Source organism: Trichoderma harzianum (assembly GCF_003025095.1).
Source record: "Trichoderma harzianum CBS 226.95 unplaced genomic scaffold M431scaffold_6, whole genome shotgun sequence".
In the NCBI taxonomy this organism is placed as follows: domain Eukaryota; kingdom Fungi; phylum Ascomycota; class Sordariomycetes; order Hypocreales; family Hypocreaceae; genus Trichoderma; species Trichoderma harzianum.
The window spans coordinates 465,899-483,452 of NW_020209254.1; the positions used below are offsets into that span (position 1 = coordinate 465,899).

The 17,554-nt window shown below is 49.2% G+C and overlaps 9 protein-coding genes across 9 annotated transcripts; 1 reads left to right on the top strand and 8 right to left on the bottom strand.

Annotated features, from left to right (window-relative positions):
• Window positions 1–376: 376 nt before the first annotated feature.
• M431DRAFT_5234 (hypothetical protein) lies at window positions 377–904 on the bottom strand (the record flags this gene model as incomplete). The annotated part of the gene is made up of 1 exon (XM_024920542.1): window positions 377–904. The coding sequence occupies one exon, from the start codon at window positions 902–904 to the stop codon at window positions 377–379; it is 528 nt and encodes a 175-aa protein (XP_024774253.1).
• Window positions 905–1,085: 181 nt separating this feature from the next.
• M431DRAFT_115294 (hypothetical protein) lies at window positions 1,086–2,043 on the bottom strand. Its single transcript, XM_024911929.1, has 2 exons — window positions 1,813–2,043; window positions 1,086–1,753 (listed from the first exon to the last, which is right to left on the bottom strand). The coding sequence occupies exons 1-2, from the start codon at window positions 2,007–2,009 to the stop codon at window positions 1,183–1,185; spliced, it is 768 nt and encodes a 255-aa protein (XP_024774254.1). The 5' UTR covers window positions 2,010–2,043; the 3' UTR covers window positions 1,086–1,182.
• A 407-nt stretch (window positions 2,044–2,450) lies between these two features.
• Window positions 2,451–2,951, bottom strand: M431DRAFT_553551 (hypothetical protein; the record flags this gene model as incomplete). The annotated part of the gene is made up of 1 exon (XM_024921388.1): window positions 2,451–2,951. Exon 1 carries the CDS (start codon window positions 2,859–2,861, stop codon window positions 2,451–2,453), a length of 411 nt encoding a protein of 136 aa, XP_024774255.1. The 5' UTR covers window positions 2,862–2,951.
• A 1,950-nt stretch (window positions 2,952–4,901) lies between these two features.
• Window positions 4,902–6,401, top strand: M431DRAFT_5237 (hypothetical protein; the record flags this gene model as incomplete). Its single annotated transcript, XM_024920557.1, has 3 exons — window positions 4,902–5,331; window positions 5,435–5,667; window positions 5,730–6,401. The coding sequence occupies 3 exons, from the start codon at window positions 4,902–4,904 to the stop codon at window positions 6,399–6,401; spliced, it is 1,335 nt and encodes a 444-aa protein (XP_024774256.1).
• Window positions 6,402–6,635: 234 nt separating this feature from the next.
• Window positions 6,636–8,316, bottom strand: M431DRAFT_423398 (hypothetical protein). The gene is made up of 2 exons (XM_024915050.1): window positions 7,408–8,316; window positions 6,636–7,339 (listed from the first exon to the last, which is right to left on the bottom strand). The coding sequence occupies exons 1-2, from the start codon at window positions 7,952–7,954 to the stop codon at window positions 6,870–6,872; spliced, it is 1,017 nt and encodes a 338-aa protein (XP_024774257.1). The 5' UTR covers window positions 7,955–8,316; the 3' UTR covers window positions 6,636–6,869.
• M431DRAFT_423388 (hypothetical protein) lies at window positions 8,317–10,152 on the bottom strand. Its single transcript, XM_024915049.1, has 2 exons — window positions 9,529–10,152; window positions 8,317–9,455 (listed from the first exon to the last, which is right to left on the bottom strand). Exons 1-2 carry the CDS (start codon window positions 10,048–10,050, stop codon window positions 8,679–8,681), a joined length of 1,299 nt encoding a protein of 432 aa, XP_024774258.1. The 5' UTR covers window positions 10,051–10,152; the 3' UTR covers window positions 8,317–8,678.
• M431DRAFT_423387 (hypothetical protein) lies at window positions 10,153–11,026 on the bottom strand. The gene has a single exon (XM_024915048.1). It carries the CDS (start codon window positions 10,703–10,705, stop codon window positions 10,256–10,258), a length of 450 nt encoding a protein of 149 aa, XP_024774259.1. The 5' UTR covers window positions 10,706–11,026; the 3' UTR covers window positions 10,153–10,255.
• A 321-nt stretch (window positions 11,027–11,347) lies between these two features.
• On the bottom strand, window positions 11,348–13,187 carry M431DRAFT_481800 (hypothetical protein; the record flags this gene model as incomplete). The annotated part of the gene is made up of 5 exons (XM_024915984.1): window positions 11,348–12,113; window positions 12,173–12,316; window positions 12,393–12,740; window positions 12,828–12,925; window positions 12,993–13,187. 5 exons carry the CDS (start codon window positions 13,185–13,187, stop codon window positions 11,348–11,350), a joined length of 1,551 nt encoding a protein of 516 aa, XP_024774260.1.
• An 823-nt stretch (window positions 13,188–14,010) lies between these two features.
• Window positions 14,011–15,448, bottom strand: M431DRAFT_85312 (hypothetical protein; the record flags this gene model as incomplete). Its single annotated transcript, XM_024923538.1, has 2 exons — window positions 14,011–15,291; window positions 15,359–15,448. The coding sequence occupies 2 exons, from the start codon at window positions 15,446–15,448 to the stop codon at window positions 14,011–14,013; spliced, it is 1,371 nt and encodes a 456-aa protein (XP_024774261.1).
• Between the last annotated feature and the right edge of the window lie 2,106 nt (window positions 15,449–17,554).

Below are 17,554 nucleotides of genomic sequence, written 5' to 3' on the forward strand. Positions count from 1 at the left end.
CTGAGGACTGGAAGTATGTTATGTAGTCTCCGCTACTATCTCTTACTACATCTACCACTTTCTACTATCTCTACTATCTTCTATCTCCTTCCACTATATGGTATCAAGTAAGAATGTAGCTATAGAAGTGATTGCCATCACTGTTATTACTTGGGTTGCTGACCATCCAACCTCTAATCAACACCTAGATGGCATCATGCGAGTATAATAGATACAAGACTTTAAAAGATAGGATACGAATTGTCTGTCTTCTACCGATATCAACTTTCCAACCAGAACGGATCGCACGAATGAGGCTTTGTCCATATCAATGGTTTTGGCAAGATCAACTAACGACCCTTTTGTCAGCATTATAAGCCTCCATCTTCTCTATGAATCAGATTATCTTGTCCATTTTCTCTTCCATGGCGCCAACTCTTTCGTCCAAACCCGCCAGTCTCTTGTAGGTGCCCGACTTCATCTCGCAAACGGCCGACTCCAGATGCGTTTGCACATTGTCGAGTTGAATCTCGAAACGGGTTCCAAATTCCATAAATGGATAATTATATCCTACTTGATGAGACTCAAGGTTCATCTCAGACCCTCGAGCCCCCGGATAAGGCCGTTGAGCATCTGTAAGCCTCTGAGTGTCATCAATATCCCCAAAAGCTGCACACGCCGATCGCTTTTTGTTAGCGTTCAGTCTTTCTGCGAGAGCCGCTTCGAGATCTCGATTTAGTTCGTCCTGTATCCTTTGCATCCGCTGATTCACTGTTCTCAGCATCTCATGAAACCGCGTCTTGATGAATTGCATAATCCCCTTGTCGTCTGCCGAGTCCGTCACGAATCTGCCGTGTAGTTGATCTAACTGGGGTTTCAGATCTTCTACGTTCTCGTCGATATAGTCCATAAGTCGTCTCTCCATGTTGTCAAAGTTCTCCGTAAAAGGCTTCTTATGATGAAGTAATTTACTAGACGTTTGCTTAACAGTAATTGTTGGCCCCTGGATTTGACCTTCTGAATATCGTCGTGGTGGCTAGTGAGCTGATGAACGCCTTGACTTTGTCCTGAGGGACGAATGTGCAACTGATTGGGTATATACATCTGCAAGCAACACTTTCATTAGATTCTAGACCATTAATTTTCTATTCTATGTAACAGCAAGTTTCGAATCTTGTCTCTAATAGGTATCTTGAACGGCATTCACTGCCACGGTCGTGGCGCATCTTCAACCAACGTTTCCTTCTCGCCAACTCCCTCCGTCACTAATTTCCCCATAGTAGAGTCATCCTTTCCAACTTTCTCCTCAAAAACTCCCTGCCATACTCCCCACGGATTCCTCTTTGCCCTCTTCCCCGCCAATTTCTCTCCTCTACCATGTGGATCGGCCGTCCAGTCATCCACTGCCTGTCCCACGCCCTTTATCGCATCTTCATTCTCTCCGCTCGCCATCCCAGGCGGGTCAATACCAACAAATGCAGTCTTTTCAAGAGGAAATCCAATGGCAGCGCAATGACCGTCGATGAGTCGGAACTTCTTGAAAGCGTGGGATACAATGGTTAAAAAAGCAGGCCAAGTATGGAAGCGCGCGTAAAACAGAGTAAAACTAAAGAGTACATTGTGGTAAGAGTCCAAGGCGCGATCCTCTATTAGAATTTTGGACGAATTGACCAAGTCTTGCGAGGAGTTGATGAGGTTGAAGTAGCCGTGGTTGGAGGCGATGTTGGCATAGCTTTGGGCCTCACTCAGAGCTGTTTCTTTTCGTGTTGGGCCGCTGCAGATGCATCAGACTGAAGTTTTGGTCTTGATATCATTTTATATCACACTGCTTACCCCGAAAATGCGAGCACGGCATTGTCATAGTCCTGCGCAAGGCATCGGATGCCTGCTTTAATGTGCTCAATAAACGTGTCCGTTTCGCCGCGCTGAAAATCGGCGATGAGCCATTCGTCTTCGTTGGTGCCGTTTGAGGGGCCGCCGGTCCAGATGCCGTGGCAGCAGACGATGATTAAGTGGTTTGGTAAGGCCATTGTGAATGTCGAATTGATTGGATTTGAATTGGCGGATTGGTGGGAGAAAATACTAAGCGTTGATTATCTGAGGAAGAAGCTAAATCGATTCGGCGATCCTGCATGAAGCTGCGCTTGTTCCACCTCACTCTGCATAGAGCATCCGACATGCTGGAGATGTTTCACATCAAATTTATACACCGAATCACAGAAGCTGTTTTTATAAACATGTCTTTCAACTAACATTTTTATCACTTCATTTCAATACCGAGGTACCAGCGATAGTATCGGATACTAGACCTACGTAGCGATAGTAGAGATTGACAAAGACAATAGCGATACATAGCTGCAGGCCTGGAAGAATCAGATGTCTGTTATTTATCCATGATGTCTATTCGATAGGCCTATTGTTGCGCCCATAAATGCGTTGCATCATAACATCTCCTGGCTGTCCTTGACAACTCATTTATTACAAAAGTAGGTGTAGCAAACAAACTTCTCTGCATATACATCCCCGCGGCCGCAATCCCCAATCTTCCCCCTCGAAGATTCGTTATGAAAGCACTGGCCCTGTGCCGAGCCGTCTCCATTGTGAATATAGAACACGTACGTTCCATCAGACTGCTTGTAAAAGTCGAGATTCTTGGCCCCGCAGAGATTGGCGCCACGCATCGACATGAAGGATGAGCCAATAGCACCGTAGAGCTTGTTGTTCTTATCGAGGGCATATTGAATTCCACCGCAGTTGTATTTATTCGACGGAACTGCCAGCTTTTCCGTGTTGCCCGGCATTTCGACGATGTGGAAATCTGCAGAGGCAAAACCCGCGGCCCATAGCGACAGGACGAGAGCGGAAGGCGAGAGAAACTTCATTTTTTAGGCGCGTGTCACGAGAAGTATAAAACTAGTTAAAAGAGTCTGATGGTAGTGGCTTGTTGGTCTAATGCTGGAACGGAAGAAGAAGAAGAACAGACGTCGAGAGGGTATAAAAGCAATGGCCGTAACTGGTGACTGTTACGTATTTGCTTCCGTTCTAATTACTTCCCATTCAGATGACTCTGAGAATGACTTACATATTGCCCGAGTTAGGCGTCTAACCCGTTAGCTTCAATAAGTTCGACCACTCTTCTTGTTACTCCTTAGCCCATATGGCATTTGGTCAGAGGAGAAGTTCTTAGGTAACCGACTCTGAATGGTTGGTTAGGCGATTCCTCCTTTCTGAAATGCCAGTAGAAATTTTGGAGTCGACATTGCCGTCTCGTTCTAGCATCGTCTCGTACTTATGGTATACATGAGACTCTTTCCTTTGTATATCTTCCTATATAGCTCAGGGATATCTTCTTGTACCCAATACGTGGCGGCACCGCTTTGTAGGTCGGCTTCGACGGTTTCGCCGTGGCTGTCCGCTCTAATACAGCTCTTTCCCGCTTCTGCTTCTGCTTAGATCAAGCATAAATTTAGGTATATCTCCATGGATGGGGTCTGCGGCGGGATTATCGAATTCTTTCAGTCCCATTTCGAGGAAGGGAGACATGTGTTCAGGTGTCACCGCTTTCTCCCGTCACAGGCTGTACATTGGAAGCCGGTCGGTCGAGCAGGAAAATTCGCCGATCCGAAGTTCGTTGTAAAATGCGGACCGTTTGTCTAGGCTTAAGCAAGAGTAGTTCCAGAGCGTTTTTGAGCGAAAATAGTATAGCGAGGGCGTTGGCCAGAGTTGATGGGAATAGCTTCCTCCGCTTCGTGCTTTTATTAGAACTCATATACGAGCTTACTTGATTCCTTTGCTGATCCTTCATGGAAGCCAAAAATATGCATGAAATAAGAGCTAGACAAAGTTCAGCTCACGTCAATGGGTTACTCGAAGATATATATACTAGCGGCTACTATTACGTATTCTTTCCGTAATGTTTGGTAGTGTTATATGGTTCTGATATATATATTAGCGGCTACTATCACGTAATCCTTCCAAGATACTTGTTTGAACTTTGGTCTAGTCATTCTATTGAGTTCTACTACCACTTAGAGGCCCTCACATCTCAGTGCTGTATGGAGTAGGGATAGTAGGGATAGCTATAGCTATAAGGATAAGATAGTCTTACAAGCAAGTACCTATGTACTCTGCTCACCAGCCAAGGTGAATGTCGTAGTGCGGCTACTGATGACAGCGGACAAGGGGGGCCGCATTCCATTACGTTAGGTATTCGGAGAAGGGGGAGCATTGGCCACGTTTATTTGACATCACTGCTATAAGCTTGTACTGTGGTTTTGGAGAAAACAGGAAGCTGAAATTATCCGGGAGTGGCAAGCAGGTGTACTAGGAGGAGAGTGAAGGTAGCAAGCCCTGGGTTGACATTACCTCTGTGTGGCGTAGTTAGCAATAATATACCTACTAGGAAGTCATATATGCCACAACGTCTTCATTTGGCTGGAATAGGAAGCATCTTGTTGGTACTTAGGGTCGGTTTGCGGATGCAAGAATGACTGTAGTAGTCAGTGTTAACAGGGCACTGGCTGAAGGCGATCAAACTTACAGTATTGATGGTGCTACTTGGTATCTATTCAACCCTGAAGCTAGAATGGACTCGGGAGATAAGGCTATAGCCGGGATTGAAGGTTTCTGCCCTTATAATACAGAGCGGGCTTAAGGGTTCACTGCGAAGTTAAAAAGAAGCAATCACCGTATGCTTCAACCCACCCGGTAGCATAGTTCAATGCGAGTGTGGGCTTATCGATTGATGCGAGTGAGTTTGAGTGGCGTTGATGAGAATACAAGTATACATCACAGGCTACTCTCAAGGTTTTATTGTTAGGGCAAATCTTAATTCTCTGCTATAAATTCGGCTTCTGTCCTCTCCAGCCTTTCTCAATCATTACTGCAGACCGACTAAAACCCCCCAAAAAGAGACAGGCATCATGTATTCATCTACATCTGAGAGCAATTTGCGCGAGTTAGCAGGGTCTCTGAACGAAGATCAAGTACAGCGACTATTGGAACTACAAGAAAATTGGCAGCTCGACAAGTTCCTCTATGCAGTCAAGAATTGTCCTGAACTTCTCGATCCTGTTCCCACCCGAATTGCCCCTAAAGAGCCCGTTTCACCCTACATTAGCGAACAAAGAATTCGGCAACAGCTGCTGGACAAGATTACTAGGATCGCGCACGAGGTCGATCCAAGCTACGACATTCACATGGCGCTATTTGCGGTCTTGATGGTCGCCCCAGTCGACCATTTACAGTCCAAAGTCGAGATGCTGGAGATGAGCTATCGCGATAACAACCAAACTGCTGTCAAAACCATGCTCACCCAGTGGCGGGAAATAAGTCTGGCCGGTATTCAAGCATGTATGTCTTCCCGAGTCCTGCTTCTAGCGAGTGACTCCGTCTCTGAGAGCCTTGTGGATGGTTATAGGAAGAAACGTCGCCTACTAACAATAATACTCTTTAGTTGCGAATAAAGAAATGCGACGATCAGGGAGTGCTGGCACGGGCTACCATCACCAAGCCTCATCCGTTCAAGAAGTGCCGACAAAATCGCGGCGTCTCTCTCAGGAAAGCCTTTCATCTGACCCAAGAGGTGCTCCCGTCTTATCGCTCACCTCAAAACCCCTCGACCTGCCATCTCCGAACCCACAAGCACAAGGCCTGGCTGACGAGAGAGCGGCATGGGCTGCAAGACTCGTAAGTGCTTCAACAGGCTTTCCCAGCCCATCATTCAACAACGTCCTTCTAATGTCCAGCAGTGCAGGCACCGGGATCGCGAAGTTTGTTGCCTCAGCGTCCAGCCAAACCCTGCCATGGCTCATATTTTCCCCTTGGTTGGTTCGAATCTATCCAGCATCACGGCCATGGTCGACATCTTTTGGGGCACTGATTCGGCTGCTCGGCTCTCAGCATTGATGGCTGGGGATCAAAACATTAGCGAGTCCCCTCAGAATCTGCTCTCGCTCAATCGTCAACTGCACTGGTGGTTCAACAATGGCCGCATGGCGCTCAAACCATTATGGGTGATGGAAGGTGGAACAGTCTGTGTGCAGCTTCACTGGATCGAGCCAGGCCGGTCGACGCCAGATACGAGCATACGTGGTGCCTGTTTCGACGATATATTGAGGCGAGTTGGTAGTTTCCCCAGTTGGCTAACCAATGTTTATTGGTCTTCGGGTGTTCCGCTAAAAACAGGACATACTTTCACTTTTTGGGATTGGGTAGACGAAAGCTATCTCCCAAGCTTCGATCTTCTCCAGCTGTCATGGGATCTTCGTCGTGTTGCTGCGGTTTGTGGCGCATATCGAGAGCCTGAGGATGAGTTGTACGATGATGAGGAAGAGTATTCTGGTGATGATGAAGGACATGATGATAACGAGGATTGCGACCACAATGATGGCGTCGATGTCGATGCTCATCTCGGTAAATAGCAGGAAAACCAGAACGCCCTAATACATCAATGGATGGGGGAGGTTGAGGTGGAGAACGGCAACCAAGGCGAGGAAAAGGCTTCCAATGACACCCAATCCAATCTCTAGGGAATTTGATGTAGATTTTCAGTGATATAAATCTTGCAGAAAAGATTTACGGTTGGCTATATTCTCTCCATAGATGTTGTACCTATTTTATCAGTAGCGAACACATCAGTCACTCGGGAGTGTGTTCGTCTTAAGTACATGTAAATAGGATATGTCTACTAGAGATGGATAGATCTTCTAAAGATAGATAGACCTACTGGAGATGGGTAGATCTACCTAGTAGTATAGAAGTAAATCCATCTCTGGCACCTAGAATCTTTCCAGAAACAACAATACTAAGACATTCCCCAAGTCACTCAACTCCCGTCTATCCGGTATAATCATGACTTCAAGCATCAAGTAGCAACTCACATTCCGCATCTACATCTTCGCTCTACTCTCACTCTTCTGCCTCGGCCCCTCCGCAACAACCCTCATCAAAAAAGCAACCGCATCATTCACCATATCCGCCGCAAACCTGTGTCCCACGCCCTCATACACCCGATTATCCACCTCCACGCTCCCATCAGCATACCACCCGTCCACCGCATCCTTCAACACCCGAATAAACGGCTCCCCCTGCGCATACGGCACCAAGTCATCAGCGCCTCCAGAGCACAAAAGCAACTTCTTCCCCCGAACGCAGCCGTCCAAGATCTTGCGCAGCCGGTCCTGCTCAGCTGATGACAGGGGCAATGAGGGAATGGGATTCGTCCCGAAGAGGATGCCCTTGGGGTCGCTCTTCCGAATAGTAGCGATGGTGTCTGGTGGGAAATACTTGCTACCCCAGAAACCTCCCTCGCCATGTTCCAACTTGGATGCCGCAGCACGACTCCCCAGCAAGCCTATTTCTATCATGTTAGCATCTCGAGGCTTGTCCATCTCTTCCAATTCGGTTTCGCATAGAATCCTCACTCACCCGCAAGATCAGGACATCCAACAACCACCACAGCAGCATCCATCCTCTCCTCCCCAAACCACGCCTGCCACGCCGCATGCCCTCCCAAACTCCACCCCAAACACACATGAGCATCCGTCTCCCTCCCCAAATACCCCGCCACCAGGTCCATCAACCCACTCGCATCCCCCGCACCCGCCTTAACCAGGCCCAGCATATCAATCGCATGCTGCTCATTGCCCTCGTCCCACGCCTTGTTCGCCAGCTCGCTCACCATCCTCGTCCCATGATTAGGCATGTCAAACACCAGCGCCACGAGCCCCCGCTGCTTCTGCTTCGGGCTCTGGTTCCAAGAATGGACGGCTCGCCGCGCAATATCGTTCATGACGCCCTTAGACCGCGTCCGGGGATGGAGAAGCCACAGGCAAGTTACTGGTGCCGGAGCCGGGGGGAGCTCTTGTAAGCCGTAGATGTCGACCAGGAGGCCGGCCATGGGCTTGGTGATGACAGAGACATTGGGAGGGGGCGGGAGGCCTTTTGTTGCGTATTGGCGCTCTTTGGAAGCCATTTTGAGTGTAAGTAAAAGGCAGATTCAAGAGGGAGATGGAAGAAAGGGATAGAAAAAGAATAAAAGAGGTGAAGAGTGAGAAATGGGGTGTAAGTTGCGTCTTGCTTGGAAGAGGAACAGATCGATGGATGAATGTTGATCAATTGAGTTAACCGATGGCTTTAGCCCGCTTATGGGCTAGTCGGTTGCATTCTCCATCACGAAATAGTGCCCAACTTGGCAACTGCATCTCCATACCGTCTAGCTTAGCCTAGATAAAATATATTAATCGCGATCCCTCGCAATCCCGGTGAACCTCGGCAGACCAAATCAGGACGACAAACAGTCACTAGGTAATACGTCTAACATACAGATCCTGTAACAAAATAGCAGCTTCAAATAAGGTATTCATATAGTGCTGTCTAACAAGATAACAAGAGCATCGAAAAAGGATTTGCTCGCTCTATATGCTCCCCCCTTGTAACAAAGGTAGTAGCTGAACTGACGAACTGCAGAAGTCAAGGTGCAACATCTCGTTTCTCGTGGTGAAGCAGATATTTCGCATGTTTCCACTTCCGTACATGCAGTAATCCGCCCCTGATTCGCTCTTTGTAGGTAATGTCCTCCTTCCATGGCGATTGGTGGTAGTCCCCTCCTTTTTCCCATCGGTCAAACGGCCAACTGTGGTTCAAGCCGCGTTCCTTCTCCTGTTTTGATTTCTCCTTTTTGTTTCTCCTGTGCCACTTCAATCCACCTTCCAATGATCTTGGTCGTCTGTGCTGAGCGTAAGTTCTATACCGTACAGGACCATCGTCAGTCCTACGTTGATCCATCGCCAAGTGCTGCCGCCCACGTCTCCGCCCCTGAGCGTCCATCCATCTGGCCCCTCGCTGGTCGAAAAGTGTTGTAACAGCAAGCTGGTGTAGACAGCTATCAAAATTGTCGGCGAAAAGTAGCTGAGAATGCTGAGGAACATTGACGCCGCTTCTGACTCATCCCAGTCAGGCTCGTGCAGCATGGCTCGGGCACCCAGGTCCCGTACCGAAGGAATGATACGAGTGGCGCAGTAGAAGACGAAGAGACGGTATGCGAGGGAGATGATGACGGACGGCGTAATAGTCTGGAAAGCGGCGTACAATAGGGCGAGCGAAGAGTGAAGAGCGCCAGGGAGAGTGCTAACTATGTGAAGCAAGGTTGAGTACGAGGCCATGATGATGGGCGGCAGCGGAGGGATTTCTGGCTGAGACGATGCCTGGTCCTCGGCCGAATAGGTGCCGTCAGAAGGAAGGTAGTCGGTAAAGATCTGGTAGACACAGAGCACGACGTAAGCAAAGAGAAGCGATGACTCGACAGGGCTGCCGCGACCGCTGCCAATGCCGTAGGCGCAGAGAAACACGGCCGTGGTCATTGTGGCACCAATGAGCGTGGCATCAATGTTGCTGATTTGGGGAAACTGAGCAACACGCCACAGGAAATAGACAGCGCTGGCAATGATGGAGCCGGAAAACGCAAGCAAGAAGATCTGCAAGATGTGACAGTTAGCTACCGACATGATATCGCTATTAGTTTTTTTGTTTTCATGGGATCGCACTCACCACCCAGGTATCGCTCCTCCCTCTGTTGACCAGCCATCGAGTAATCTGTCCTGCCGCCTGGATCACGAGCAGCGTGCAGAAGCCCTCAAGCAGCTGGAAGACGGGGCCCGAATAGCGCAGCACGTTGTCCCACGAGCCCAGCATAACCGTCTCCAGCACGCCCTCCTTGCCAAACATCCACTCGGTCCAGCTTGTGCTCTTGGAGTGGAAGACGCCGTCAAAGGTCCTCTCCACCCAGCTCGCGTCATCGGCGTCCACGGCGAACTTGCCCAGCGCCCAGATCAGCAGCGACGGGATGACGAACCATTGCGCCAGCCTCAGCAGCGACACAATGGTCCAGCGGATGCGCGAAGTCTCGGGCGTAGCCAGTCGGATGGCCGAGTAGAAGATGTAGAAGATGGACAGGCTCAGGCTGTAGGCCAGCCCGCTGTCTCGCCCGCCCACATCGAAGGCGACGGGGATGGACAGGACGATGGCGAAGAGGAAGATGCTGCTGAAGAAGATGCTGAATGGCCACCACATGAGTGCGGCGGGGGGCGACAGTCTCGCCGCGGGGGGAACGAAGCGCGATGCTGTTGTTGTCTTGTTTCTATCTGTCGTTGCGGAAATCCAAAAGAAAAGCCAGCAAACGAAACGCACTGCTTCTTCCCCGGTTTTCGGTGCCGCCGCGATGCGAAGATGACAATCCCCGAGATGCAGTCGCCCGGAATCGCTCCCTCACCAGCGGCTACTCATCTGTCTTGCCCGGCTTGCCGTTTGCACTGTCGTCCTTTTGTCCAGGAGGTGGGAGATGCAAAAAAGAGCGCAAGGCGTCCCCCTTTTTGGTTCTTCTTCTGCTTCTTCTCCCCGAGTCGTTGTTCGTCTGCAAAAAGCGCGAGCCAGAGCAGCTCCGATTTCCCTTGCCCACTACCCCGATATGATTTTTTAGCTCGTATGACAAACCAAAAGCTTGTGAAGTGTCCAGACTTCGGAGCGGTTGCTTATCCTTATCTGCACGTGAGCGACGTCGCAATGTCGCAGCCACATGTGTCCCTTGCACTCCTAAGATGATAATGGTTGAATTCAAGGGCGCGGTGAACGAGAGTGAAGAAAATATCGTGTTGGATTTATATGGACGACGTAAAAAGTTATGTGCTAGAGGCTTGGAAGAAACGACGGCCCAAGGCTGCGATGGCATTAATAGGTCACGTCACATGCTTGGGGATCAGCTCTGCGGATGACGACTGTGGCGCGTTTGAGTGACCAGACACTAGCCACAGGGCAAGGAAAAGTTGGTATTGAGACGCGCATTTGCATCAATGATTTGAAGATATAATTAGACTAGATCTTGGCTGTTTGATGTGGTATCGACGATCCAGTTTTGCTATCTAGATTTATTCGGTCATGAATGGCCCGAATAAGACGCTTTCGTGAGAGTTTAGCCACAGTCTTTATTAGCGGGCTGGAACACACCCGACTATATAAACTCTAGTACGGAAGATCGCAACCTAAACCCATACACGTCTAATTAATATCTGGCTACTGATAGAGATAAGAGGTAACATCGACGAGTTTGAGTTTTCTTCTATCAAAATTAAATTAAAAAGAGCTATCTTATCGCTAATACGTGTTCAGAAAGAAGCCTTATCTAGATCATGTCTATCCATAGGTATATCCATCCCTTTTTATAGGCAGGTATCACGGTACCAGGCATAAATGCACCGACACCAGCAATAACAATCTGAAAGGTGACAAAATTGATCGAAATATCACTTTTACCGTCAGATCAACCATCATCGGTCATTCGTTGACCAACTGACGATACTTCTTTCGGACCAAATTATGCATGAGGCTGCTCCTCATCTTCGTCCCAGCCCTCGCGCTCATCCTTGGGAATCCGAATAATCACACAAACCAGCATCGCTACACCAGCCAGTGCAACAGAAAACCACAAAGCATGTCTTATGCCGCCAATCGGGTCTCCTCCATTCTTGTTCGTGTACCGCTCAATAGTACCAGCGAATCCCAGACCCGTGCTCAAGCCGTACAGCTGGACCGTTCCAACGAGCGATCCCGCCACGCCCTGGAGCCTTCGTTTGACGCTGTTACTCGTGATGATTTGGGCAGCAGTAAAGATGAAATCCGGGCTAAATCCCAAGATAAATAATGCTGGGAATTCCTGCGGCCAGTAAGTCTGATGTGCTGGCATCGTTGCCAGCAGTATACCCGCAACAAGAGCCGCGACCGTCCCAATCGCCATGACAAATTGCGCAGGCAGATATCGTATGCTAAACGCACTCGCGCCGCATGCTATCGTTGCTATGACGGTGAACGTCACAAATCCAGCAGCGTTGAGGAAGTTGGAGAAATGGCGAATCTCAATGTGCCATCGCGTGATGTAGTATAGGAGAATACCCGTGCTCATAAAGGTGAAGAAGGCCGACAGCAGCATTGGCTTGAAAGATGGCGCCGACCAAACCGTAAAAGGTAGGATTGGTTCCTTTGCAAACTTGGCCTCCCATATTAAGAAGAGGGCTATGTGTAGCACGGAAAGGATGAGGAGAACGTAGACATAGCTGACACTCCAGCCTTTGATGGCGGCCTCGCTGTATCGACATTAGCAGATGTTATCAAGGTCGAAGTTGCAGTTTTAATAGATACTAACGTCCATGAATAGTTGAACAAAATCAGGCCGCCGACACCCAAGTAAGATCCTAGATAATCGACCTTGCCGTTCGGATCCATTGTAACCTCTTCGGCCGGTACAATAATGGCAGCGGCTCCGAAAATCACGGCTCCGGCAATGGCACTACATGATCGCCCATCGTTAGCTCTGCTCGTATTGTCGAACCAGGATCCTCTCCGCATCACCGTCTCTCACATACAAGAAGAAGAAGAGCCACCACCAAGGTAGCAGTTGGCCAAAGAAGCCAGGAAACACGGATCCTCCGCCAGCGCCAACAGGGGCCATGGCTCCAAACAATCCAACCCATATTAAGCGACCCATGCCGGGAGGAAACGATGTGGTGAGCAGGGCAATGGCGTTCGGGACGATTATGCCAGCTCCCACGCCGCTAAGAGCCCGCATCACGATGATGGTCTCGACCGTCCGCATGAACCCACATATCAGGTTGAAGAGGATATAAATGATGCTGCCAATGACTAGAATCTTTTTGTGTCCGTGTACGGCGCCAACCCGCCCACCCATGAGAACAAAAGTCGCCTGAGTTAACCTGTTGCGGGAAGAAGACAAACCCTCCTTGTCAGTCACACACGCGTATTTGGCCGACGGCATATACGAGTAAAAGGACAGCTCTTACGGGTACGCTGCAGCAATCCAGATTCCCAGATTAGGGTCGGCCCCCAACTCCGCTGGAACCGTAAAGGCGACCAAAAGGCCAGAGCCGAAAGGAAGAGCCTGGGGCGCTTTGGGTTAAGACGAGAGATTCCTTCATGCATGTAAAATTGGCTCAATGCCCACATACCACAACAAGCTGGCATAGCACGATGCTCAAGGCAATCAAGTGCTTCCGAATTCCCTTATCCCCCTTTACCACATCTTCCCCGGCCGCTTCTATCTGGTTCGTCGGTTCGGCATCGATGGTTGTTGTGCTTTCGCCCGATTCTGGAGTTGACTGCTCGTTCGGTCGATCCACTTTCAATTCCTCATCGGCCGCCATTTGGAAATAAGACCCTTCAGATCACTCCTTTGCAGTTTTTCTTTCCCTTCTCTTTTGTTTCCTTCGCTACATTCACCTAAGAAATGCCGACTACAATCGGTGAGCCACGGGCCAGGTGAGCTAACACCTTTATAAGACATGATTCCATTAACAGAGTTTATGCTTTGAAAGCAATGTATTTGTAAAATACAGCCAATTTGATGACATTTGACCAGGGCGCCGACGAGACTTTCCTCCGAGTGCTACAAGTAAAGGTCTGTGGTGGTGAGATGATGAGTCGGAGGTCTTAGCTAAGTGCTCCGACTTCAACACATCGCCGCCCAATCAGCGACTCAGCAGCGGGACTCGACACAAAATATTGTTCGGTAATGCTCTCCGAGTGTAAGAGTTGTAGAATAATCAGCTGCTAAGGCATAGCTGGCAGTTTGTTCGCTTCATGTTAACAAAGCTGCTCCGAGATCTTTCGTAATAAGAGCCGCGCGCCCCTAAATTCCAGCCCACCGAAACCCCAAAACAGACGCCCTCCGTGGGTCGGACAGCTGAATGTTCGACAATTATATGCCTATCCGCTGTAGTATGGAGTATGTCCAACACGTAACCAGCAGTTTAGAGAGCAGGGGGGTCGGATTGCTTCACGTTGCGCACAGCGAGAAGGGTGGTCGAATGTGCATGCGGCGAAATTTTTCAAAGGGGCCGAAGTAGCTATATATGTGCAGAGCCGCAACATGATGTATTTCTATAAAAAGTCGCTTTATTATTAGAATTTTTCTTCGTTCCCAATCATACAGCTAATGCCTTCAATGGTTGCTTGATTACTCCGTACCTAGCTGTCGGGAATCATGGCTGTAACCACTGCCTCCAACAGGGCCTGTTCGCAATACGCCGGCCCTTTGTCTATGCAAAAGGATATTCCCGTCAGAACATGTATCAGTCGGGATCTAGACAGGCGGATATTTTTGGAAAATGCTTCAGAGGCCGTATGATATCCAGTTGCCGTCTGGCCGTCCAAGATGGAATCCTCTTGTTGTAGGGCCCCAAGGGTTGCCAGGAGGACATCCGGATCGTCGGGGGGTCTGGTGTTCAGGAGTAAGCCTGTTGGCTTGAGGTCCGTGAGCGCAATGGTATCGAAATCGATATATCTCAAGCCGCAAGCTAATAGCCACTGCTCGATCTGGTAGGCATTCAAGATCCGACTCTGCGCCGGTGGAGGAGAACCTTTCTCCGGCGGCGGTATAATATCTCCACGAAACACTCCCTCGACAGCTCTATACTGCGACGTGACGATTCCGTGATAATACTGAGCCACCAAGTAATCGTCAAACTCGGCCGTGGCTAATCGAACAACCTCTGGAGATGAGGGCCTCAAGTACCAGCGCAGTACCATGAGAATTTCCTCGCGGGAACGGAATTTCAATGGGAATCCGAATATCCTATCTACCATCGGGGTAGTAGCCTGCGTATCGCTCAGTATGGCATCATAGGCATTTTGCAACGAGGCTCTGGTCACAATCATACTCAGGGAGTCCTCGGCCGGATACATCTGCAGCATAGTATCGGTGTCGGCACAATCGGCAAAGTCGATGGGCGGTAGGCTCATGAAGCCGTTGCCAAATATGTTTCTGATCTGCGGCGAATGCCATCCGGACAGCGGGTTGTTGTGTTGAACGCCTGGTTGAGGTACAGGCCGGGGCTGATTAAAGGCATTGAAATCAAGAAACATGTTGTCTACGGCGGGTGGTTGAGGAAGCTGCCCGTTTCCGTGGAAGCCTTGCTGGATAGCAGCGTTATCAGGGCTGGAGACGGGACTGGGGCCAACAACCTTGATGGTGGGTGGACTGTTATCAGAATTGTCCTCCAGATCATTGTTGCTGCCCTGGCACAGAAACAGAATGCTGTCGGTTGCCGTCCTGAGCTTTGAAATGAGAGCAGGATCCCGACTAATGAGCGGTGACTGAAGGATCCCGTTGGTGAAGTCGAGAAATGTGGAAGCCATCTGCTCAAGGGCGCCCTCCATATGGATCAAGTTCTTCTCATAGTTTGCGTGGGCTGCTTGACGCCGTAGCCGAAATAAGCGCTGGGCTTTGCGATTCCGCTGCCGCCGTTTCTGTTGTTGGGTTGGCGAGTCAGTCTGCGTTGATCCGAGTGTGATTGTGATCATGCATGAAACAAACCTCCAGGCTTTCGCCATTCTCCGGTGAGTTGTTTTGTGGTTTTGGCTCTGCCCGCCGTGCGCTGCGTCGTGGTGGTTTCTCTGAAGACATCGTGAAGTTGTAGTTTATCTGGTGGCGAGAATCAGGAGGTTGATGGTTTCCAGTTTAATCATCCAGTTGCAGCCGTCGTCTTGGCCACCAACTCTCCTAAACCATGGCCTTAAGTAGTTCAGTTCCTGATGCATCCGCCCAGCGCTTTTATGCCTTATGCACATCCCATCAGACGATTCCGACGGCTCGAGTCGCTATCAAGGCCATGCTTTTGCTTACAAAATACACTGAGATTCGCCGAAAGGATTCTGCCAGAATTAAAGGTGATGCTTGTTTCTGACAAATACGGGCCAGCTGGCGGAGACTATTCCCTTCCGGGCCTCGTATAAGCATCTACCGCCAATCTCTTCCTACGGCGGCATATTTTACACCTATCGTAGAAGCAACCAGGCCGAGGCTGTACTGCTAGTATAATTGCCTTTTTAAGCTAGAAGATGACTCTCGTATCATCTCCATGATGGAATTTCAGGACAGTTTCGCCTCCAACTATAGACTTTATCCGAGGGGTCTCGGATAGTTAGTCAGGTAACCCAAGCGGCAATCCCGCGGCATTGACAACAAACTCTACGAAACAGAGTAAAATCCTGCAAGTTACTAGGAAAATGTACATTGTTCAATGAGTCAACTACCTAGTATCTAGCAGGATTTGAGATGCAGTCAACCGAAATGTCACCCAGGGTAGCCTATAACCACCAAGCCCAGCGTATCATTGGGCAGCGGTTGCTCCGTGGTTTAGTAATCATAATTCAGTAAATCGTACCCTCATGATTCATGAGGACGCCGAAGAGCCTTGCTAGCTTTGAAAGACTCTCAAAAACGTCTGTAGCAATGCTAAAATCTTATTTATAACGTTGAGGTTAAAAACTAATCAGATGCATTCCAAATTCTGCCGAGGATCACCGATCCGCTGAACCGGCCCCAAACCGGAGCGATGGGAAAATTTGTCTCACACTCCGTATATCTAAACATGATAGGAAAGTGTTTCTACCACAGGCAGGCAAACATACGTTACGTGGACTTCATATTTAAGCATTCGTATAGAGTCGTGCCTTTCAGAGCCTGCCTGTGATCACGATGTAGTTCCATTCATATGCCTCCTAGATAGTAAACATCAAATATACCGAGTCAAGCACACTTGCTATACACATCAACCTTAGCCATATATATCTAGCTCTGCACAAAGTCCCAATCTTAGTTCTGACATTGCATTTCTACCCAATTGTATTATCACAAGCCAAATTTGTCCTCAAACATCATGGCAGGATCCGACCCTCCAGGCTGGAAATAGGAATCTCCACACCCTTTCTACATCTTTTGGCCTACTCTGACAAATAAGATAATCGTCGATACTTACGCCATATCAGCATGTATTACTTCCATCCTGCCGTGGTTTTCAGTTCCAATAATTATCCGGCTTCGTGTTTGATTCCGCGGAGAACCAGTCTCGTCAGGGGCGTCTAAAGTTCTGAATCCTCTACCAGATTTAGCTCCCTTCGCCGCGTATTCGACGATCAAGAGACCCCAGTCTGGCGGCTAGCTAGCCCATCCCAGCCCGGCTTTTGGGTTACTTGTAGATAAACCTGCCCATGGATGACTCGAGTCTGGACCGCTGTCTCACTGACAGGAGCATACTACTGGTGGTAGTCTGCGTGGCCATGTAAGACTTGCATAGAGGAGGTTCCATTGAATGTGTAACATTGTATTAAGTTGCCACTGGGCCAATGAAACCCCTTGACTATTGCCTACCCTCCACTCAACGTCCCAGTAGCCATTGAAGCGATTGTCGGCGGCGCTAACGCAAACCTCATCGGCTTTATCGGTCTCTTGGAAGGATCCGGGCAACATCAATGCTCTTCCAATGGCGCGAAAGGACTTCAAAGTCGGTTAAAAGATGCCCAGCCGCCGGTGGGATGCAATCCTACCATACGTGCTTCTCCTAGCTGCAGATCCGGTTGTTAAGAAGCTTTGAATTCCGTTGTCGTCTCTCGGGCGTCGGGGAATCAGCCCATCCCACGGACAAATACGGCTTGCCAAAATAGGATTGCCACTCGAGATCGTCTGCAATATTTGCTAGGTTAGTTGAAGTCCGGTAGTTGGCAAGGTTGG